The following is a 25,269-nucleotide window of genomic DNA, read 5'->3' as shown; positions in this document are numbered from 1 at the left end:
GCCCTGGGAAGCCGACAGGACCTTGATCCCTCTGTGTGCTCACCACAGATGACAGGGGAGGCCCTCTCATGCTTGTTGAATGGCATGGAGCGTGGAAAATGCCTGCATTGGGGGTGAGAGAGTCCCCAGTTCTGTCCTCACTGGCTGTGAGAATTTATATCTTTTTTCCTCCCTCAGCCTCCATTTCCTCTATAAAACAATGACTATAATTAGATGTTTTCTAAAGTCCTTTCCAACTCCATTATTTTTTAAGAACCGATTAGCCCCAAGCCTGGGTTTCCTTCTACTGACATATTCCCTTGGCTGTTCTTTGAAACCAAGGCCACACCTTAGCCGGTAAATGTAGTAAAAAGCCTGTGACTTTGATCAGGTAGCTTTCCTTGAGAGTCAAACCATTTCTTAAATCAGCCCTTTTAGGGCTATAAAGACACTAAGACACTAAGGGGAGTGGCTGCTAGTCATTCTTGTTTTGCTAGCAAATCAAAATGAAAGGACTTATACATAAACTATCCAAGGATCTGACAATTCACAGGTCAGCTGAGGAAGAATCTTATATTCTTCTAGAGTTGGTATAAGGTCAGTAGTGGGGGCGGAGATGATCTTGAAATGCAAACAAGAGAACAGAAATGGTTTCTGAGAACCAGAGGCTAAAGATGTAAAGACATCTCAGCTGTGCATGCAGTTCCAAACTAGGCACCAAATAGGCACATTGATGAATGTTATGTGCCAAATTCCCATGGTTATCATTATTATTATTACTATTTTTACTATTACTACTATTATTAAAGGAGGTAGAGAGACTGAGAGAGAAATAAAAATATTCGCAGAAATAAAGAGGAAGCTTTATTTCTTCCTTTACCTAGGAAGTACAGGTTAGCTTCTCATAGGAAAGGCACGCTAGATTGAAACACTAGACAGATTGTGACTTTTGTGACCTCATGTACTTTTGTCTTCCTAGGTCCTTTCCCCCATAAAAAATTATTTTGAAAATATATTATGCACCTGTGTTGATGGTGGCAGCATGTGCTGTCCTTGTTCAATTGTTGATTGATACCTAGGTAGACGCTTCAGAACACTGATTACTCCCAAAAATACACAGGGGTCAGCACCAAAGGCATGGCTTTGCGTGAGGCAATCTTAGCAAGGTGAGGCTTGGAGACTCAGGAATTAAAATCACATCAGTCCTTAAGGACCACTAATTTACTTTCAGGGAAGGCGGATGGTCTCCACTTCATTTTTAGCTAGAACATAATGGTGGAAATTAATTAAAAGGTCTCTATGATAATACGTGCGTACTAGTAGTGTGTAGTGAGGAAGGAATGCGCTGAATCAAGAATCAGGTGGTCTAGTGCCAGCTTCGTGATTTAGTAGCTGTGTGACCTTGGGCAAGTTTTTGGCTAGGACACCCATTCCCATTTCTTCCTGCCTTGAACGTGGACTTGATGCCTGGAACTGTGACAGCCATCTTGTGAGCATGAGGAACAAGCATGAGAGTGAAAAACTATCATTCTAGACAGTGGAGTAGAAAGTCAAAGCACATGTAGGCCCTGGATGGATCATTGAGCAGCAGAACCAACACCAGCAACCACTCACCTTTGGACTTCTGTTATGTAAAAACAATAGATGCTATAGTCTTCACTTGAAGCCCAACACATTCCTAAATAAAGCTTGTTACGATTCTAACACACTTACCACAAAAAGAGGTCGTGGCCAGTCGGCTTCTCTCCAAAGGTGGTGCCCACTTACTCCACATCCCATGGCAGGCTGGGTAGGTCACACCCTGACAAAATAGTTGAAAATAGATGATTTCATTTGTCTCCAGTTTCTGTTTGTGTTTAAAACATGGATCCTAATTCTTTAACACAGGCTACCATATCAAAGCCCAATTCAGATGCTAAGTGCATGTGTCAGCTGTTTTGACTGACAGCACAAATGCTGAAATCTAAATGTCAGTTCAAATGTGAGCCTGGTAGGGAATGGCGAAGGAGGTCTTTATTTCACATTATTATAGAATATCACTGCAGAAAGGGACTTCGAAATCAGCTGGTTCATCCTCTCATTTCAAGATTCAGAACCTGAGGCTCAGAGCCACTGAGTAACTAGACTCTAGTCTTCATGGCTGCTGAGATCTTGTTTTTCTACCACGTCAGTATTTTCCAAAATGTAGTATATGCCCCTCTACAGTTGGATTTGAAGTGCTACAACAACCTCCATTTTTTATTATAATTGTGACGTATATATTCTAATATGCTTTAGAAAAAAATGTACCTAGCACATCAAACCCATGATTGCAAAGATATTGTTGCTTATGATGAGGTCCTTTGTCTTTTGTTGTTTTTGTTGTTGTTATTGTTGTTGTTGGGGCTTTTTAAAAGTGAATTCATCTAGGTAAAAACTATAGGTAAACAGTAGAATAAATTGTACATGGACATGATAAAAGTGACAAAGGTAAGTGGTGAATGACTGTATTTGGGAAAGAGTTCTCGACATCAGGGGTTGGCAAACTATGGTCTGATTTGGCCCACTATCAATTTTTGTACAGCCCTCGAGCAAAAAATGGTTTTCATTTTTTAGAGTGGCAAGAAAAAAATTGAAAAAAGAGTAATATTTCATGGCATGTAAAAATCATATGAAATTTAAATTTCAATATCCAAAAAGTTTTGTCAGATTATGGCCACACCCATTTGTTTACATATTTTCTCTGGCTGCTTTTGTACTGCAATGGCAGAGCTAAATAGTTGCATATGGCCAGCAAAGTCCAAAATATTTACCCTCTGGCTCTATATCATGCTACGTCCTTCATGGAGTTAAATCTCTGTGTAAGACTATACTCTTGAAAATTGACAGATTTATTAATAAATCCACTTAAATTGTTTCAGTGCACAGAGACCTTGCTATGTGAACTGTAGATCTTGGGCTTTGGTTTCATCATTTATTAAATGAAAAGAGTTGGATTAGATTATCTCCAAGATCATTACTGATTTATCTGAAATTCTGTGTTCTATGAAATGGTCCTTTATTGTATTTAAATTTGGAATCTCACAAGATTTTTTAATTAAAGTGTTCATAATTGTAGTCATAACCAGAGAGTTGAGATAGCAAGACAAAGGGGAAGATAAGAAAATTGAGTAAAGGGGGCTTTCTTTAGAAGCTGAATTTTCTAAAAGAACATGTTTCCAGCAATAAGGAAAATCTGGTAAGGAAAGAATCTCCTACCTCCACTAGACCTTGTAAAATTCTGACACACATAACACAGCCGTAATGCACTCTGGCTGCAGAAGGAATGAACATGTTCAAGGTCGATGTTAAGAAGATGGCGGCTCCAAAGACCCTGAGAGACCAAAACACTGTGTTATTCGGCAGGCCCACTCATGGATGTGGCACTTTAAATATCAGAAATCATCCTAGCAGTTCATGGAAGACCTCTATGGAAATTAATAGAAAGATAAATAGATGTTGTGTTATAGTCTGGTGTGTCCCAAGCTGAACTGTTGGGCTGCTTTGATTCCCAAGCTCCAGTCCCTGGGCCCATTATGGGCAGGTTTTTGGCAGCACAGGGATGTCCTGCCTGGATGAAGTCCTGAAGGTAGAGATTGACTGGCCTGAGGTGAGCTTGCTGGAGACCCGCCATCCTGCTTGGTTCTACCCGACTCACCCACCTGTGCATGTGTGGGTGGTGTCTCTGCTTGACAATGCTGCTCTCACTTTACCAGAAGGGATGACTGACTACCTGAGAAGCATGCTGTGTCCTGGGACCAGCCACATACAAGACAGGCTGTGTACCTGTCTCAGCCCTCAACTCTCTGCCCTCAACTTGCCTTCTCCTTCCTGCCTGGACAGGCGTGTCCTGGGAAAAGAGAGCAGGCAGCATTTTCTTTCTTTCTCACACGTGTTAATGATGATTCAACCCATTTTACACACTGGGAAATCATATTATGTGTGATTTCTTTTTAGGGCAAAAGTGTAAGCAATAACCCCAGAGGCCATAGGAGCTAATATTTTATCACTTTTTAAAAAGACTACAATAGGTAAGTGACAATAAATAAATGACACAAATTAGACAAGAACATAAGTAAATATCATCATGCTTATACTTATTTAGATCTTATGGAAGTGATTTTCAAACTTTCTAGACCTTGACCCAGGAAACAAAACATATTTTATATTGAAACCCAATAGATATTCACACACACAAATGTAATCAAAACAAATTTCAAAAACCAATACTTAAATGTACAATGAACTAAGACATTCTCTATTCTATTTTATTCTATTTGATTGTCTTCTGCTTCTCTCTTTTTTTACAGAATGCTCATTGGTAAATCATTATATTGATTTCATTACCATCAAATGAGTTGTGTTTTAGAATTTGAAAAACATCGCTTTATAAAATGCATACTTCACAAAATCCGTATCTGTAAAGTCACACAGGACCCACAATCGGAAAGGACCTGGAGATATTTAGCACTCTCCTTTTCTGGTACATATACCCTATACGTCTCCTCCAAGTGGCTGTCAGCTTCTGCTTGAATACCTCTAGTGACAGAGAACTCAGTGCTTTTTGAGGCAGCTCATTCTGTCTGGGCCACTTTTAATTGTTCAAACACCTCCTAGAGAATATCAAGGGCATTGACTACATCTTGCAATCTAGAGGCAAGTCCTTACTACTCACATGATAAAATCTATATGGTACTGGATAATATTAATGTAGTACAAAGGATCACAGAATGTCACTGGTCAAAGGAAGCTCAAACACAATCTGACCCATGCTTCATTTCACAGATGAGGAAATTGAGGCCTAGGGAAGGAAGGAAAGTGACTCAGTAGAGGTCACCAAGTGAGTTCTTTAGGGTTCAGAAGCTGTTTCTCCTGACTCAGAGTCAATTGCTTTATTATTATTATTATTATTATTATTATTATTATCATTACTACATAATCACTTAAAGAATCACAAGATAAATTAGATTAAACAAAAAGGTAAATAAAAAGAGACTCTGAAGAACAGGATCCTATGGGATCACTATCTGTGAATCACACCTGTTGGAATGGCTCCTATCTTTCATTCTGCAACCCCAAATTGAGAGCCAGCTGTGCAGACTTGGTAAAAGTACAAAACCATATTATGATCTGTGCAGTATCATGTCATATCAGTTTATCTTACCTGTTTGCAGCAAACTTGTTTGAAATGAAACCACCTGGAATCTGTGTCACAATATAACCCCAGAAAAAAGATCCATGAATAAGGCCCACTGTCTCTGGATCCCAGTTAAACTGTGCTGTCTGAAAATGAGAAAGCAGATACAGTTGTGTTTGTGAAAAAAAAAACACTTGACGACCATTTTTCACTGATGGTCCTACCTAATAGTCTATCAAGTCCTTCTTACCTTCCTTTATTCAAAAATAGTTATGGAGGACCTCTTGTGTGTTTGGGATATTGTAACAAACACAACAAAGTACCTACCTATTCTTAGGGAGCTCACCTAGTGAAAGAAAGGAGAGATTACGCACAAATTTAAACATACACACACACACACACACACACACACACACACACACACCCCAAATAATGACGAGTGCCAAAAAGAAAATAAAACAACTTGTGAAGAAAACGAAAAATAAGTTCTAAGTTTACTAGGCTATTTATGAGGTTATTCAGATACCAGTTTAGCGAGAGCACAAAGGAAATGAGAGTCTTTCATTTCTTAACAAGGATACTAAAACTTATTCTACCTACCCACAGGCTGTGTAGGGATAAACGACTGTGAATATTTCTAATAGGTTAGTCCTCTGCTTCCAGATTTTGCATTGACACATTAGGATAGTGCCTGGAACATAGTGGGACTCAGTAAACATTAGCAGCCCTTGTTGTTATGATGAGGACAATGGCAGTAAAAGAGCCTTCCACAACAAGTCATTGAAAATGTGATTCTCAGGGCTGGATTCCCTTTCCTCCCCAGGCAAGGTGACTCATTCTTCTCAGACTCCCTGCAAATGTCCCTTCCTCTGAGGAAATTCCCCAAACCCCCTTGGAACTGATGTGGTCACTCTTTCCTGCGCTTGTCCCTCAGACCTCTGCTCTTACAGCCAGGACCTCCACACTGCGTTGTTCTCATACTAGCCATTCCATGCCTGTTTCCCACACTGGGTGGCAAGCAACTCTGAGGTAGCAGCTGTGTCCTTTTGACTTTATAGCCTCAGTACCTAAAATAAATACCTGGAACATAGAAAATGCAAGTAACTATTTGCCAAATGAATAAATGAACGGCTTTGTAAAGCATTGATATCAAAATGCAAAGTATTCCTATTACAGAGTAAGGATTCTTAATTTTCAACGTACTCTGTCTTACAAACTTTCATCACATTTTCCTGTCGTATTTATTTGCTCATTTATTCAATATTTGCCTAGTGCCTCCTGTGTGCTGGGTCAGGTGCCAGACAGTGTAAATACAAACTCAAATACGAATTGCTTTTGCCTTAAGAGATCACAGATCAGGTAACATTGACCTGTACGCTGTCCTATATTTTCCGTTTTGTGGATTAGGAAGTTGAAGCTCAAGAGTAAAATAAAACTAACCATCATTAATTCAAATCAGCGCACCAAATTTTTATGTCATGCTATTAGGTGCCACACATTGTTCTAGGCACTGGGGGTACAGCAGTGAACAACAAGAGTAAATTGCTGTCTTCATGAAGATGTCAGTAGGGATGGCAGATGGTAACCAAGTGCATACTGTGTTGGATGGTAATCAGTGATAAGAACAAAAAATAAAGCAGGGAAGGGGACAGAAAGTGTTGAGTAGGAGGGAGGTAGGGTGCGATTTTAGATAGAGTAGCCAAGGAAGTCTTCACTGAGGAGATGATATTTAAGGAAAGCCTTTAAAGGAAGGAAGGAAACAAGTCATGCATTCATTATCTGAGAGGAGAGCTTTTCAGACAGAGATATAGCAAGTGCAAAGGCCCTGAGGTAGGAATGTATCTTGTGTATTAGAGGAGTAGCATGATGTCAGCATAGTTGGAGGGTATTGAGTGAGAGAGAGGAGAGTAAGAGTTAAAGTAAAAGAGGTTCAAATGATTCTTTAAGTCATTATAAGGACCTTGGCTTTTACTCAAAGAGAACTGTTGGAAGCTTTGAGCGGGAAAGGGACATGATTTTGTTAAGGCACTTTCCATATATTTCTTCCTTCTAATACCTAGAGGTAATTATTATTAGCTCTTTTGTTGTAGATGAGGAAACGGAGGCTTGGAGAGATTAACTTACTTGCCCGAGGTCATACTAGTTACATGCTACTAGTTACAACAACTAGTTGTAAGGAGAGCCGAGACCGAGACCCCTTATCTGCCTGACCCCAAACACTACATTCTTTCCACTGCTTGTAAAGAGCTGACTTTCTTACAAAGAAGTGGAGACTAGACTTCTTTGTCTTGAGTCACAGAATGACCCAAAGAACCAAGGATCCAAGGCAGAGGGATCCGCCTCACAGGTCTTGTCAATCACACTGTCCTTTGCTCATGTCTTTCTCTCTGAGGGGTTGGTGCTTCTGTCCATTCTCTAAAGGATATCAGATGTGAAGCAGAGCCCTTGGGCCTGCTGAGAACTGGCTTGCATCACAACTTGAGCCCCGTTAGAATCAGAATGGCCCCATGTACAAATCATTCCTGTAAGTCAAGCACTGTGTCAGGTGCTACTAAGCTGAAAAGTGGCCTCCAAAAATATACACCCCAAATCCCTGGAACCTAGGAATGCTGCCTGATTTGGGGAAAGGATTTGCTGATGTGATAAAGTCAAGGATCTTGAAATAAATTATCCTGAGTTATCCAGCTGGGCCCTAAATCTTATGACAAGTGTCCTTATAGGAGAAAGGCAGAGAGAGATTTGAGCCAGAGAAGGGAAGGCCATGTGAAGATGAGGCAGAGGTCAGAGTGATGCTGCCACAAGTCACCAGGAGCCACCAGAAGCTGGAAGTGGCAGGAAGGATTCTTCCCGAGGGCCTTTGACAGGAGTGTGGCCCTGTTGACACCTTGATTTTAGACTTCTGGTCTCCACAACTGTAAGAGAATAAATTTTCTTATTTTAAGCCACGATGTTTGTGGTCATTTGTTATGGCAGCCCTTAGGAAACAATATAAAGACTTAATATGTTAGTACCAAATGATCTCATTTGATCTGCAAAGCAGGCCTATTATTCCCAATTCACAATAAGGACAACGAGGGTTAGCAAAGAATTGCTAGAAATGCTGGATTCCTGCCTCCCTGCTCACATTTCTTTCTAAGAGGATTCTCCCCGTTCCCTCAGCACCATGGGCCTCACCCTGCTGACTGGACAACAGAATAGAGAGAACCAATCAGCCTGTCTCTCGTTCTCTCTCTCCCTCTCCCTCTCCTTTTCCCTCTCCCTCTCTTTCTCTCCAAATATGAACCCAGAGATTCTAGGTAAACAATACTGAACACTTGAACTGAAGCAAGTCCCCTTCAACTGAACTCAGGCCCAGGAACTCAGGGCCCAAACAACTCAGGGCCCAGGAAGTCAGCTCCCTGGCAAGGCAAAGGCTCAAGGAACTTCAGCGTTAGAGGGCAATGAGAAGCCATGGAAAAGGAAAGAAAACACTCTGTGGAGAGTCCAGGAGAATGAAGCAGATTACAGACCATGAGGAGTAAGCAAGCTGGGGAGACCTGAGCTGAGGATTTCCTAGTTCCCATGAGGCCGGCTCTGCTCTGCCCTTCCTGGCCTCTGTTCGTGCCTTGGAAACAATCACATAAAGGTTCCTTTTCCTCATGACGGTGGAGAACAGCCTGCGTTTCAGGCCCACCTCAGGCTGCCCCACCCCGTCCAGAGCACAGACTGCACAAACTTACACAGATCTTCACTTTCATGAGCTCCCCTACAGCCCTACCATAATTCCTTTTTTAATTTGAACTGTTTCACTAAATTTCTATTCTTTTGCCACCAGCAAACCCTTACCGGGACACGAGGGCAACTTGCTCAAGGTCTCAGAGCTAATAAACAAGAGTCAAGTTTGAAAGCAGGTCTGGCCAGTTCCAAAGCCCACCCTCTTCAACCTACAGGGGGCTCATGACACATGGGAAGGAATCTGGACGTTTCCAGAGAGCACTAAGAAATCATCGCAAAGTTCTTTAAACTTCAGTCTTTTATTGCTTACCAGGTGCCAGGAACTGTTCAAAGCGATTCACATGTTTTAAAACAGAATTATTAAATTACAAATGATTATTCACACATCAGCTAAAACCACTCTTTATACCACTAGTAGAATACATGCCACATATTTGCAAGACCTAACTATTCATACTGCTTACGTTTCCCACTATTTAGAAAATGAGGACTTAAAAATTTCTCAGTGCAAAATGTCTAGTTTCCTCCCCATAAAATGAAAACTCAAACAAAATTACCAGCTATTCAGAGCCCTTCTTAATACAATTAGTGAAATCTTTGTCATCAGCTTGAACATGTCAGTTGATACCTAAGCTTTGTGCTATCTGGGTAAGAGAGACATGGCCTGCTATAAATTAGAGTTGTGTTAGAGCTTCTGAAATGCTATTCAACTCCTACTTTTGAAGCCAGCGAAAATGACGGTAAGTTCCTCTAAGACTCCAGAGGGCAAAACCATAAAAACTAAGAGAGCACACACTAGCATTGGTCCTTGGATTTATCAAAATATCTTCTCCATATACCTCAAGCAGACTCTGTTGACCTAGGCTGATCTTTTCAGGCAACAAACAAGTGCAAACCAGCATTTCATTTTGCTCTGGGTCTCAGCAGACAACTTTTAATTAGCTGGCCTTGCTCACAAAAGGCTGGAAGAATACATGTGATACACATCTGAAACCTTGCCAGTGTACATCATTCTTTATTTTAAAAAATGCATGACATACCCCCCTCAGTTGCCTGCCCCCCTCCAAAAAAATAAACAACCAGGATATCCTTTAGAACAGATTCAGCTGTGGCATCAAAAAGAGAGTAGTTTCCCCAACTGTGGGCAGGGACCAGAGAACAACCAAGTTCTTCTCTGCAACTGGATGGACTTCATTCTGGTGTGTGTGTTCAATACAATGAAACATGCATTTATTGGGTATCTTCTGGGCGTATATTTCCATTTTTTCCCCTAGAACCCCAATACTGCTCTAGGCCTACCATTTAATTAATGAACCAGATTTTATTTTTCCAGTGATTCATAAAAACAATACTATTTAAGTCACACCAAAGTATATTCACTTATAACTTGAACAGCCTTTGAACTGGACCTCTTGCTTCCACTCACTTCAATCCCAATCCATTGGGAGATCACTAGCTGGACAGCATTCATTCTGGATCTGATCATTCTGGTCATATCACCTCTGTCCTTAAAGCCCATCCTCAACTCCCTACGTGGCCTACCAGGCTTCCCATGACCTCATCCTTCTTTTGGTTTTCTCTATCACATGGTGCTCACTCCCACGGTCTACTCTCTTACTGGGATTCTCGACCTGGAGTCTGTGGATGGAATCCTCTGCCTCTGTGAACTGGGTTGGGAAAAAAAATCGGCGTCTTTATTTCTACTAACGGTTCACTGAAATTTCGCATTTCTGTAATTGTGAATGTAGGCAACAAGCCACAGCTGTATTATCAGTATCTATGGCTCTATTAGTAGGAGAAATTATAAATATATTCAGATCACATGACAGTTGTTGCCACTACCTCAAACTATTGTTTATAGTTCAAAAGTCAAAATTACAGTAATTTTTAGACCCATAGCTAGATTTTGTCATCTGATGTATTCATAAAGAAGCTCATATGTTTCTATATCACAGATTTTACTGTTAAATATTTTGGTATCTCAATTTTAATATAATTGGTTTTCTTTATAATCCCATGGAGTTTATGTTAAGAATTAAAAACTATGTTAACAAAGCGTTCATAAGTTTCCACCAGGTTGTCAAAGGGGTCCGTGGCACAGAAAAGATAAAGAACTCCTGTCTCTGTTCCTAAAACATGCGTACTCTCTTGCTCTCTCAACTCTCTCTCTTAAAGTCTTCCATACATGATATTCCTTTTTCTTCACTCTTCTTAACTCTGCACCAAAACCTTCTTTGCCTATCAAATTCCTCCTCATCCTTCAGGTTCAGCCATTGTTTGGGGAATTCTTTCACAATATCGCATTCTGGGCTATGCTTTCTCCAATGTGACCCCCAAGCATTCTGAATTCCCCCAACGAAGCACCTACAAGAATTGTCATCGCTTGCTTGTATATCTCTGTAAGGACAAGGACCCAGCCTGTGTTATTCAGCATCCATCCCCATCACCTCCACTTGTAGCCACTCTACATTTTTGTCATGTTATATGACTGAGGTGCAGTGCTCTCTCTCTCACATAGCGAAGTATTTGCACAGTTGTGGCCAAAAGAGCTCCCACCACAGACCAACTCTGACCTGAACTTCTGGTTTTCCATCAACGTAGATAGTGCTGTTGTTGACCATTTCCACGATGGCAACTCCAAGATTGCACCGGATCCCAAAGGAAATGCAGAACCCCAGCCCGCTCATGATGGCAATGATGTAACGCTTGGGGACTCCACAGCAGTGGCAGTCACAGAGTGGGGGGCTCTGCCTGGGTGTCTGCACTGGCCTTCCTTCTTCATTCAGCTCAATATTGTTTTCTTCCTCATTGGTCCCATCGATTTTTCTACAGTGGAAAAAGAGTGCACAGAGAAGAAAAGCCAGGATTAGAGAAAAAACAAATTGTACTAATCAAAAAGAAAAGGTATACCAAAAAAGAAAAGGGAAGACACAAAAGAAGATGTAGCCTGCAGTTTTAAAATTTATTATTATTACCATCATCATTATTATTATTACTAAAATAAATTAAAATGGCTAAAACTACTATTTTGGATATTGTGTTGCAGTTTCACAGGCATAAAATAATTTCATCCTCCTAACAACCGCATGTGGTGCAGTTACCTTGCCATTTTATAGATGAGGAAACCAAGTCATGTGAAGTGGGATGCAAGTTCAAGACTGGAGACTATGTCTTCAGTAACACGCTTTACTGAATTTCCTTCTGAAGGGTATCAATAGACCTCATCCACATTGCATGACCTAGCTAACTATTACATTTGACCTTAATTTTAATGTCACATGAAGCTTGCTAAAACGACATCCAGTGGAGAATTCATTTATTTGTCGATTTTTTTTCTTCCTCTTTTTCTAAGTCTTAATAAAAGACTAGGTGAAGGTAGGGAGGTACATTTTCTATCATAGAACACACCCAGTTGGTTGTGTATCCTTTCTTTCTTCCTTAGGTGGTTCTTCTAAGTCAGTTATTTTCTGGCATCTGTTAACCGGATGATAGGATTTTCCATTGACTTCTATAGGTTCAGATTATGATATGTCCGTTATAGTGAATTTACTTTCCTCTTTAAAAAAAAAGTAATTGTCCAACTGAACATTTTGTGTCAATTATAAAAGGAACTGTTTGCATCCTCTCCTATATTGTAACCCTTCTGACTTATTTTGAAAAATCTGAAGATGTGAAATTATTAGGCCCACATTCTTTCATGGGTATAATTAGCTCCCCTGTTTACTAAAGTCCCCACCACTCCCTGTTGTCACCCCTACACTGAACTCAGTAGCCATTTAACCTTACAATTGCACTGTTGCTTTTCTTATAGCTAAACGAAGAGGAAAGGAAAATATCTTTTGTACCCACATCTTTATCAGAAGTCAAAAAACAAAAATTACTAGGAGCAAATATACATAGTCAACCACCATTTTATGGATGCCCAATATCTTACCTGTGTCATGAAATTCTGAGCCCTGCCTTACCACCAGAGAAAATTACTTTTTCTGTGCTTTCTTACAGCTATGATGTTGATATGTGGACCAACAGAAGCCTTTGGTATGTGGACCAACAGAAGCCTTTGAGTGAGATGTGGACAAATCAGAAGCCTTTGAGTGAGATTTCGAAGCCGAGGGAAGCAACAAGATGAAAATGCAGTTATGAAGGGGAAATGGTGATGCAAAGGTTGGCAGACACAGTGGCGGAGGCGACTGGTCCCTCTGTGACTGCTGTGCCAGAATGACTGGACCAAATCATAATTAATACTTAGAGGCAAGCATTGGTGGTGGCTGTGTTTTAGCTAGAGCAGTCTAGTGTTACAGTATGTTCCCTCCTGCCTTTTTTCTGGAGGTAGAACATCCAGACCTGGTCCTCCCAGAGAGTCTGAAAGCTCCCTAACAGGCTTTACTACATTTCTCCCACTTAAGCTACAGTTCATTCTGTTGATTGCAACTCAGAACTTTGAGTAATACCATACGTTTCTTTGTGGAAGTGGGGACTATTTTTGAGTGTTAACACGGAATGAATGTCTTTGTCAAAAAAATACAATATCGCCTGCTTCACTCTGTAGGTATTGAGCCTATGGTCTTTGCTCTGAGCTTTAAAAAGCACATAGAGGATTTGGTTGTTTTAAAGATATTTGGGGAGTTTCCAGGTTGGTGAACCAGAACACTTCCACGTGCCACCAACCAGGCTCCAAATTCCACGAGGACAGAAGCTCTTTTGGGCAGGACCTCACCCTAAGTCTCTTCAGCTGGCTGTTGATGTGAATAACAAAATACATGGTTCATGGAAGGCACACAAATAAATGTATACTGAATGAATAAATGAGAAAATAAAAAATTCAGCTATCAAGGCTTGACTTCCAAAGGAACCCAAACCAAATAATGAGACTGGTATCAATGGCTCACAAACAAGATTTAAGAAATGATTTATGAGAAAGTAGGTGAATGAAGCAGCGATCAGTTTATATCAGAGTGACATCAGAAACATGGTGGCATGAGGGGTATTCCTTAAAGATATTTGGGGAAAGTTGGAGAAAGAGAGAAAATACATCCTAGATAAGAAAATATACTGCTAGACTAGGAGAAGATAAGAGTTAGGAGAGACGGCGGAGAGTTTCAAAGTTGAGAGGCTCTGTTCCCTGCTTCTTAGGCAGAATGCCTGGTCTGGGAAGTCCGTAAGAGATAGTTCTAGGAAGCAGACCCTAAGAATGAGATTTTTGAGTTTGATTTCTTACAAGCTGGCAATGAGGACCTCATCACTTGTGGTAGGTGGAGTGCTAGTAGTTCCTGGCATGTGGTACCAGTGTAAATGCCACAATTTCAACTTGGTGAACTGGGATAAAATGCACTGGTCCACGCAGTATCCCTGGTTATGGGGGAGGTATGGGAGCAATCGCAACTTCTCCATGGAGTTGCGTGGCTATTGTTAAATGCCATTGATGATTTGAAGAGAGAAAAATGTCAGGATTCGATCAACCAATCATCAATCTAAAGGAAAGTGGGAGTCAGTCACTTCCTTGTCACCATTTAAAGAGACCCTCACCTCCTGCAGTTGGACAGCAGAAAGAACTGAAGATCAAGCCCAAGACTGCATTGCAAAAACGGCAGAATCCCCTCCGAGGGTGAGCTGGACTTAGCGACTTGCTTCTGAAGAGCAGAGCAGGGAAAGTGGAGAAACCTGGCAAACACTTCCTTAACCAAGCAACCAAGATTAGCATCACCAATAATAAGTCATGTTGATAGCATGTACACTCTGATGAGATGTGAAGAGACAGACACTTCACCTGTGTAATATTCTTCCTAAAAACTCACAACCCAAGTCTACTCATAAGAAAAATATCAGACACACCCAAACTGAGGGACATTCTACAAAATACCCTACCAGCATTCCTCAAACCTGTCCAAGTTATGAAAAATAAGAAAAGGCAGAGAAAAGTCACAAATCAGAGGAGACTAAGGAGACATAACAATTTAAGTGCAATGCGGTATCCTGAACTGGAGCCTGGAACAGGAAAAATGACATTAGTGGAAAAAGTAATGAAATTTTAATAGAGGATGGAGTTTAATTAGTAATGTACCAATGTTGCCGTCTTAGTTTTGACAAATGTATCACAGTAATCTAAGACGTTAACATTAGAGGAAACTGAGTAATGAGTATATACAAAATCTCTGTACTATATAACTTTTCTGTAAGTCTAAAATTATCACAAAACAAAAGCTTAGTTTAAAACACAGGAGAACTCCAGAGAAGGTGGGATTCTGGGTTTAAGTAGGTCTCTTATACCAAAGCTGAGACCCTGATAAGAAATGGGATCCTGAGAATTTAGGGTGGGAGGATATCTGAGACGTGGATTCGGGGATAGCGCACTTGAACATCTAACACCCGAAACTCCTCAGAACCCTCTGGACCTGCATAAGTGGACACTTCCCGTTGTCGGAAGATGGCTGTCCCTCCTCTAACTTGAAAACTATGCAAAAGCCTCCAACGGGGCAGGTAACTTACAAGACAATGTTGACGCTCTTCAGGATTTGCTCCTATCTCCCTTTCTGGGCACGAGACCAATAAGTAGAACCAAATCCCAGTGGGCATGGACTGGGTCTGCCAATGGAAGAGAAGGGCTATACACCAGAGAGGCAGGATCTGACGGACATGTACCCAACAGGAAGCAGGAAAGTGTGCCTGGGATCCTGAAGGTGCTGGATGCGAGGGAGATGGAGGGGTAATAAAGATAAGGGAGAGTTTGTCAATATGAGGGGTAGGTTGCAATGTGTCCCCCCAAAAGATAAGTTCAAGTCCTAACCTCTGACAACTTTGGAAATGGGGTGTGTGCAGATGTAATCAAGTTAAAATGTGGTCATATTGGATTAGGGTAAGCCCTAATCCAATGACTGGTATCCCTATAAAAAGAGGAAAGTTTGAACATAGAGATACAGAAACTCAGGGGAGAAGGCCATGTGACAACAGAGGCAGAGCCTGGAGTAACGTGTCTGCAAGGAATACCAAGGACCACCAGCAACCACCAGAAGTGAGGAAAGGCCAAGATGAATCCTCCCTTAGAGCCGTCAGAAAGAGCATGACACTTTGATTTCAGACTTCTGGCCTCCAGAATTGTGAAAGAATAAATAAACCAATGCTACCCAGTTTGTGGCACTTTGTTACAGCAGCCCCAGGACACTAATACAGGGGGCATTCTCCCAGGACCCAGGATTTGCCATCCTGGAAAGGCCGAGGCGGTGCTTCCAAGGCGCTGCTTGTGTGCCCTCAGAAACTTAGACACAGCGGAGATACCGAGAGGAGCCTGATGACTTCTTTTAAAAAAAATAATCATTGTGTACTACTTTCTGGTCATTATTGCATTGCAGTCAGATGATGGCCACTTTTTTTTTAAAATAATCTGAGAGTTTCTTGTGGTTCAGTAATGGAGCAAAGCACATCTTTGAAGAAGTGGATTTGACTATCAGTGACCTATGCCTTTCAATTTAACTGCGAGTGACTTTCCCCTTTGAATAAGAACCAGAAGACGGAGACCTGGTGAAGTCAGGTCATGGTTTATTAAGCAAGTCCGGCATCACTGCTCCTGCCTCTCCTGTTCCTTTTGGAGAGAGAATAGCCAAGGATACCACAGAGGCGTCTTCTTTGGGTTCAGTGCTCCACTTCCTCTCCTTTCCTTCATTGTCTAGTAAACCTAAATTACAGGCCTGTTTCATTTCGTCATGCCTGTTGTAACAACTACTGAGTTTGACTGGACCATATAAATGAATTAGTGATTAAATCGGCTGCCGTCTGTTTCTTTCGCTAAAATTTCAATGTCTGTTATTTGGAATATAAAAATTCACGGCATCTTTTCAATGTTGATCACACGCTTCAATAAATAGGCCTGTCTTGAACGGTTTTTCTGTTTTAAGAGCGATGCCAGAACTGTTATGGCAGAGAAGGCAATAAGGAACGCCGTGGTGACGTGGCCACCAGCACCACTGAGCACCTCAGCAGTGGCTGTCCTCTGAAGGTTGGATCTGACAATAGGGGGCGCTGTTCCAGAACTGGGCTCCCTAGTGACAATTGGAATGATAGAATCTTGAGGAGCAGAGGCCAGTGGCAGTACTTTAAAGATCAGAGACAAGGGCAGCAAAGTCAGAATGGCAGTGGAGGGACCTGACTCACAGGAACGCGCAGACATGTGGGTGAACCTATGAGGTGGACACAAAGTGTGAGATCTTTATGCTGCACGGGCACGGACACCAGAGCGCTTCCACCTGGAAGGGGCACTGAACAGCCAATGGACAGGCTGACTTGGCTGGTGGATGTTAGCTGGCCACTGTTCTCCGGCACCCTGTCCTAAAGCAGTGGACGAGGGGAGTAACCATGGGAGCAGAGATGAAGGCTATGCTTGGGCTCTCACTCACCAACACTGATCTAGCTACCACGGTCAGTAACAAAACCAATGCTGAGAGCCTGAGATGGCACAATCCCTGAGGAGACAGACCAGCCTCTTTGTGCCAAAGTGTTTATATAAGATTCCTGTTATCCTGAAAAAGGTAGCAATTCATCACAATTGGTGTTGACATATATTCCACATGTGAGTGTGTCCTTTTAACCTGCGGGTCTCAGCATCACTATCTGAGGATTTACAAAATCCTGATTAGCCAACGTGGGATCCCACGTAACACTGCCTCAGACCCAGACATCTAATTTATGACAAAGGAGGTACAGTGGGGGCACGTGACAATGGGATCCACTGACCCTACCTCATACCTGGCAGCCTGCCAGACCAAGGGAAGCCTCTTAAAGATGCAGCTGAGGCATCAGCTTAGAGATGAATCCCTGTCAGAATAAGATACTATCCTTCAGGATGCAAGATATTCCATAAACCAACAGTTTTATATGGGGCTATGTCCCCAAAAGGTAGAATAGGGTCTTGGAAACAAGAAGTAGAAGTTGGGGTGGCCCCACTCACCATCACTCCCAGCAATCCAATGGAAGAATATCTCATTTCATCAACTTTAGGCTCTATGGGTCCAGAAGTCCTGATTCCCAAGGAAGAATTCTTCAATTTTGGAATACAGTGGAAAACCCATTGAATATACATCTATGACTGTGGCCCCATCACTTTGGGGTCCTCCTGCCAAGACCAAAAGGTAAGGTTGGGGAATCACTCAGATGGCAAGAGTAATTGGTCTGATCTTCAGGAGGGGGTGGGACTATTGCTTCATCACAAGAACAGGAAGGCATGTGTTTGGACCTCAGGTGATCCACTGGCACATCTGCTGATACTGCCTTGTTTAGTTTAACTCAAAAAGAGCAACCAGACCTGGTAAGGACTTGTTAACCAACAGTTCAGACCCCTCAGAGATGAAGGACTAGGTCAACCCACCAGGAAGGCAATAGAAGTGAGAGGAATCGAGAAAGGGTAGAGAGGCAGGACCAGCCAGAGCAGTGGGAGCTGGAGTACATCCCACCAACTCTTCTCTTAAAGGTTCCTCGGATTTTATGACGACAGAGCCTTGGAGAAGCTGTACCTGGGTGGGGTGAATTTAATGTGCGAAGCAAGTAGATCTGAGTGGCACAGTGAGTGGGCTGCCACAGATACTGTAATGTACTCCCCAGGTCCCTTTTCTCAGGCCAGCACACTTCTGGAGCTGGCAACGGCTTGCAACGGCTCCCTGCTTGGGAGAACTGCCAACCACTAAGTGGCTTCCATTATAAATCCATATGCGTGGTGTGGCAGCCCAGTCAGTGACTGACTGACACAAAGACACACAGCCCCTTGGCTTAGGGCTGGTAATGTCCCAGAGCCCCCTGCTGTGATCTGTCTCCTGTGCATTACCGAGATCACATCCTTGCTTGATTTTCTCCTTTCCTGTCCTGCTTAACTGCCTCCCTCCCAATCTTTCCGGGAAGAGCTCCCGCTCAATAAATCACATGCTAGGCTCATCCAAATTCCCATCTCAAGCCCTGCTTTTAGGGCACCCTCCCTAAGATAAAGGTGGAGTAAAATAAAGCAGGGAAGAGGGACAAGGAACAGGTGGGGGGAGAAGGGAAGGTGAGCTTTATCTTTAAATAGAATGGTTAGGAAAGCTCCCCCTGGGAAGGTGACCTTTGAGTAGAGACTTGAAGAAAGTGAGGGAATGAGCCAGCAGGTGCTTTGAGAAAAAAACTTTCCAGGTGCAAAAGCTGGCACAGGAGTGGGCCCAGGGAGTTCCAGTAAGTGTGTAGAGTGTGGCTGGAGTGGGGTGAGACAGGAAAAGAAAGTCAGCGATGAGGTCAGTGAGACTTCTCAAGGTCCTATAGGTCAAGTTCTTATTTAAAGGGAAAAGACACTGGCTTTAACTCTGAGTGAGGTGGGCAACCATGGGGAGGGTTTGAGCAAGAGATGACATCCGACTTTCAGTAGAATTACTTTGGCCGCAAGGGTGGAAACCAAGTTGCTTGAGGTTGTGCAGGCAGAAAGCATGTGATGTCACGGCGATTGGAACTCCAGGCTCACCTGATCTGAGCCCATTCTCACACCTGCCTTTGTTGATGGAGCAGACAGTGCACGTTTGGTATAGACTAGTTTCATCTGCATGATGAGATGGGCACAACACAGGGATTGGTTCCATCTCTCTAAAGAGAAGATATAAATACTTATAAGGAGACCAGATTTCCCCCCAGTCTTCTTGGGCAGTTTTCAACACTACAATTGATTAGGAGAAAAGCCCATACTTGCTTTAAGATCCAGAGATTGCTATCTACACTGCAGCCCAAGTAACCCACTAAACCTAAGTGAGTGGGTAAATTTCAAGATAACAAGTGGAAAGAACAAAGACACCTAATTAGAGAGGGAGTAGAGTGTAATGATTGAGAATAAGCAGAGAACATCTGGTGTAAAACTCAGCTCAGCCACTTTCAAGTTGTGTGACCTTGGGCAACTTACTTAACCTCTCTGTGCCTCAGCTTCTTCATCTGTAAAACTGTGATTATAATCAGCCCCACCTCATTGGGTTGTTAATAGAATTAAATGAGTTTACAGTACCTGGAACATAGTGTTTGTTATTATAACTTATTACACATAATTAGAGGACACCCATATTGTCATTGGACAAATCTGTAATCAATCTCTGGACATTAATTTCCAAATTTAATGCCTTCTGTGTCATCTGTTCCAATACTGGACAATAAGTGAGTCCTCCTAGACTTCTAAAATATTATACTTTTAGCTGATGAAACTGTCCGGCTGCTTCTTATCAATGACTGCTCTCAAGAAAGGCTAATAAAGCCTGACAGTAACCAGCCTCAAGTGCATACTTCAAAGGTGTCTCCCTGTGCATTTGCCACTCCCCTGCCCATGAGAACGCGCCGAGACTAAAAAGCACCTCAAGAATTCCATTTAGATGATGATCTCAGTCTCAAACATTATCAGGCATCTATGACTTACACTACTTGCTAAGTTAGAAAGTTGGGGTTTCTTACTTCCAAATGTTTTTGTCTTATTCCTTTTACAAAACAGAAAACAGTGCTTTCTGGGTTTTTTTGTTTTGTTTTTTACATTGGATTCTGTCGACTGGCTTAATGTGAAAAATCAAGAAGGGGAGGGGATGTCCATTATATGCCAGGCTCTGGGCAAGGCATTTGATATGTAATTATCTTACAGACCTGAGGTTAAACCAAGTGCGTGGCAGAGCTGGTGTCACTGGAGAAGACCGACTTCTGGAGCTCTGCATAAAGACCCCTAGAGCTGAGGATCAACTTGGTTCACTGGTCAGTTACTGCCATTTTTTCCCTCCTCTGCCAATAAGTCCCCTCTAGAGATCACTGAAAGAAGGGGTTCAAGTTTGACTTTCTTTATGTTAAAGTCACTCTACAATTGTGACAATGATAATAACATCGAGCATGCATTTACTGCATTCTCTAAGATCTCAAGTACTTTTACCCGTTTTGCTATTATTATTGTTCCATAGTTCAATTCTGAGGAAACTGTTCTGAGTCCTAAACACAGAGTTGTGGGTTGAGGTTGCACAACTCAGAGGTTAAAAATTGTGTTACATCCCTAATAAACCATCTGGTAAACAAAAGGATCTTCAAGTGCATCATCCAATCAAACACAGCAAAACCAGCTCTTAGGATAAGTCTCTTTGTTTAAAAAAATAAATAAATAAAAACACAAATTTCAAAAAACGCAAACTGAAAGTTGGAAAATTCCTAAGTGCTGTTTTGCCAAGTATTTTATAAACTAAGGCAGAGTTTGGTGATTATAATGATGACTATGGTTCAAAGCCCTGCTTTTTATTCCTGACTTTTTCAGATTCCTTTGTCATCACTTAAATATGCCAGTGAAGCCACTGTGCCTGCCTTTTGCATTTTTAATCAAATAAACACCACCATATTAAGACATTACCCAGGGAGAGCTCAACAGAAGGATAAAACACTCTTAAAATAATAGGTTATTATAATCATGTCCTATGTTTGGCTACTTTATTCGGCTTTCACTTTTCAGCTAGGTTTTCTTCTATGTATTAAAATTCAATGTACGTTTGATTAAAACCCTTTTATTTTTAATCACTAATTAATAAGGTGCCCAACCTGTTCTCTTACTATGAAAGCTCATCAAGAGTGATACAATAAAACGCTTAACACTGACAGGAGCCCCTGTGTTATAAAACACAAGAAATGGAATGAATCTCAGTGTGCCTCGAAATTGTCCTTTAAATGTTAAAGCTTTCTATATTTAAGAGCTAACATAGAAAAGTTAAAAGAAGACACCAGGTGGCATTTTCACTCATCATGATTAGCAGTAACCATTCAAACACATAAAAATCTTATCAAGAACATTTTTCACATTTATTTATATCAGAGAGATTACGGGAGTCATTTTACCTTGTATATAATGACCACTTTTTAATTCATCAATAAAACCTAGGGAGGATTTCACTATGTCTACAAAAAAAATCACAAATTAAAATGTCACATCAACTAATTCATTTATGGCAAACTCTCCTTCGAACAACATATTTTACTTTAAAAAAAAGATTCATTTTTTGGTTAGGATAAAAACATTCAATTCAATGGTAGTGCTTAACATTTTCCCACTGTAATCATGTTAGATTTTCTGCTTTAAATAACACTAATTTTTTAAGTTATCTTCTTCAAACCATTGTGTAACTACCCTTCTCTTTGAAAACTACACACCCAGGCATCACTTTACCTAGTTTGTATAATAAACTCAATAATTTGCAAATATCTAATTTTCATTTATAGTAAAAAATGAAGTAAAAAAATTCTTAAAACTCATTTCAGCTCAAAGCATAACCATCTTTGTCATTCCTATTGAATTAACACAAAATATCATCTCTCTAAATCTTTTCTAACTCAATGCCAAATACACAATATGCAATGTCACTACCTCTAGTAAGTGCTAATCCTGCTGTATCAGCAGAATGCTTGTCTTGGTATTTTCTTAATTCAACCCTATACTTTCAATGCATCTTCCCATCCCCCCCTCCCCCACAACCCCTTCCCCAGGCACTGTCTGTTGGAGCTGGAAGGAGCTCTAGACCATCTCATCTGACCCACCTTGTCCTTATTCAAATATGGCTTTAAAATCATTAAGCAAATTCTCTCAAACACTGGCAATACGAAGCTACCCAGAAATAAACCTGAAGTTTGCATTCAAACTTTACCTTTGTAAAATCCCCAACGAATCTCCCACAGCGTTCTTCACTCCTTCCTTTCCAGGTTTCAGAATTTTTTCTTTGAAAGTATCAAATGCTTTCAAAGGCATTTTGAATGGGGGGCACCTCCAAGCCGCTAATAGTCAGTCTCAGAAACTGTCATCCTTTCTCATTTCCAGCGTGGGGAACACTCTGCTTTCCTTGATGAACACCTTGAAGTCAGTTCTCATGGAGGTAACAACTTTAAATCAAAAAGGAGATGACACCAAGCCAAGATCTTTCAAGTTGAGACTATACCCCCCACCCAGAAAAAAAAAAAAAAAAAAGAAGCAGCAGCCAAGGGGCTTCTGGCTGGGAATTCAGCTCCTTAAAAAGCTACCAGCTCAGCAGCAATGTGTGCTGCTGTCTCAGGCAGCGGCTCTCAGGCTGAGTGCAGCCTCGCTCCCTCCCTGGGGCTGCAGCTGGAGAAGCTGAAGTGGGTTCCAGCCCACAAGGTGCCCTGAGACCAGCGACAGCATCTGTGGCCTACCTCCCCGCCCCTCCTGCTGCTTCTGACCACATCCCTCTCCTGCCTCATTCAGCGGAGCTGTGGCTCTCACTGAGTGATCCTTTCCAAGGTGATGCTATAGTAACCAGCACAATACCTGCCCCTCAGCAGCTGGGGCTTAGCAATGGGCTCTGAGCCAGAGCAGGCACCCAGGATGGAGTGTATGAAACATTTACAAGTCCTCTGCTTTTCTGAGGTCTCGTCCTGCAGACAGGCTCTCAGCCGCCAAATTATGTCTTGTCAGCCCCTCGTGGGAGCCATGAAACAGTTTTTCAGCCAGACTCTAGTATGGATGTGGTCCGTGAAGGAGCACTTGAACTTGAGGCGGCCACAGACATCTAGGAGGGCATTTGTTTGCTCCCGGTCAACAGAGCAGGGTGTCAAGGTATGCTGCATAGGTGCCACTGGGACCATCTCATTGAAGATATCTGAGCCGGCCTTGACCTGATTGCAACTCTTCACGGGTCCTCACTGTCCTCAAGGTAAATCCAAGTTCTTCATGACGACACACAAGGCCCTCCAGGGACCCCAGCCTTGTTTCTTGTCACTCTGTTCTTCATATCACGTCAGTGAATCCAGTCAGCTCCCTATGGCGTCTGGGGTTTACTCAAGCTGTACCCTCCACCTGGGTAACTCCCCTCACCCTTCATCTGGGTAACTCTGAGGGATTCTTAAGTCTCACTGAGACATCACTTCCTCTACAAACCCTCACAGACAAGGTTAGGTGTCCCTCCTCTGTGCCTCCAAATCACCTGGCCCCTGCCCTCTGCTCCACAGGGCCTGGCTTGTAGTGGTGTCACATAAATCATTGGTGACCAGGGTTGAAATATCCCATGTTGCTCCCACATGCATGGGCAGCAGGATGTCGCCTCCGTAAACGCCGCTGCCATGAAGAAACAGCCTTCGTCTCGAGGCGCCAATGCTCCCACCCTCCCACCTCATGTGACTGACAAACTCCGAGCCTTAAACTATTGCTCCCCAAGAGTCATTTCCACAGGACCAGTCACCGCCCTCGGCAAGCCACAGTCCAAATCCTCCTCCAAGATGTGAAGCAAATTGATCTAAATCAGAGCTGGATCCTTGGTCGGTTAAACACCACCACCACTAACTATTATTGCTATTATGGCTAACATTTATTGAGCTTTCTGGTTCAAAACCTGTGTTAAGCACTCCGGGAATTATCACAACCTTTCCAACACTGCTTTGTGGTTAGTAACTTACTATTTTCCTCAACTTTACTGACAGGAAACTGAAGCTAAGAGAGGTTGGACTTGTCAGGTTTCAGATCCAAACAGCCTGGCTCCAGCCAGCCCTGCTGTCTTTCTCACTCTCATATTCTCATTCTCTCTCTTTCAACCCATCCTGTCTTCTCTGCCCACCCCTCCCTCACTACCTCCTCTGACATTCACAAGGCATATTTTGCGTATTACATCGTTCACCCATTTCAAGTGGACAATGGTTTTTAGTAAATTTACCAAGCTCTGCAAGCGTCACCATAAAGTACAAAGCAGATGAACACTTTTATCACCCAATACTATCCCTCATATTGTGACTCCCCATCTCCCTGCACTGCCCCAGGCAACCACCAGTCTACTGTCTCTGAAGAGTGGTCTTTTCTAGACATTTCATGTAAATGGAATCATACAATATATGGTCTCTTGTATGAGGCTTCTTTCACTCAGCGTAATGATTTTGAGGTTTGTCTGTGTCACAGCTTGTATGAGCAGTCTGTTCCTCCTTTTTCTCTTCTCTGTGGAATATTTTGTTGTATGGACATACGTACTACGTGTGTCTATCCACTGACCTATTTATGGACATTTAGGTTGTTTCCAATCTCTGGCTATTTTGAATGAAACTCTGAAGAATATTCACGTGCAAGTCTTTGTGTGGACATATCTTTTCATTTCTCTTGGGTAAATCACCTAGGAGTTTAATTGCTGCATCATATGGTGAGTGTATGTTGAACTTCTTAACAAACTACCATTTTCCAGAGTGGCTGCACTATTTTCCATTCCCACCAGCATGTATAAGGGCTCCCATTTCCTCACATCTTCACCAATATTTGTTGTCTTTTTTTGTATAACTATTCCAGTGGGTATTAAATGGTATCTCATTGTGACTTTAATTCCTGTTTCCCTGATGGCTAATGACATTGACCATCTTTCATGTGCATATCAGTCATTCATATATCTTTTTTTTGGTGAAATTTCTATTCAAATATTTTGCCCATCTTTAAATGTCTT

General features: G+C 42.0%; 1 protein-coding gene across 1 annotated transcript in view; it reads right to left on the bottom strand.

The window, feature by feature from the left end:
- Positions 1-23,960, bottom strand: part of SLC17A8 (solute carrier family 17 member 8) — a 40,908-nt gene extending 16,948 nt beyond the window's left edge. The window contains exons 1-5 of the mRNA XM_019732069.2: positions 22,489-23,960; positions 11,422-11,674; positions 5,162-5,280; positions 3,217-3,331; positions 1,693-1,780 (exon numbers count right to left, since the gene is read on the bottom strand). Coding sequence (XP_019587628.1) covers positions 1,693-1,780; positions 3,217-3,331; positions 5,162-5,280; positions 11,422-11,674; positions 22,489-22,589 — 676 coding nt within the window. The 5' untranslated portion in view covers positions 22,590-23,960. The remainder of the gene's footprint in view (positions 1-1,692; positions 1,781-3,216; positions 3,332-5,161; positions 5,281-11,421; positions 11,675-22,488) is intronic.
- Between the last annotated feature and the right edge of the window lie 1,309 nt (positions 23,961-25,269).

This window comes from Rhinolophus sinicus, linkage group LG02, assembly GCF_036562045.2.
Source record: "Rhinolophus sinicus isolate RSC01 linkage group LG02, ASM3656204v1, whole genome shotgun sequence".
Classification (NCBI taxonomy): domain Eukaryota; kingdom Metazoa; phylum Chordata; class Mammalia; order Chiroptera; family Rhinolophidae; genus Rhinolophus; species Rhinolophus sinicus.
Note: the sequence above shows the minus strand (reverse complement) of the source record. Positions and strands in the feature narration are given on the sequence as shown.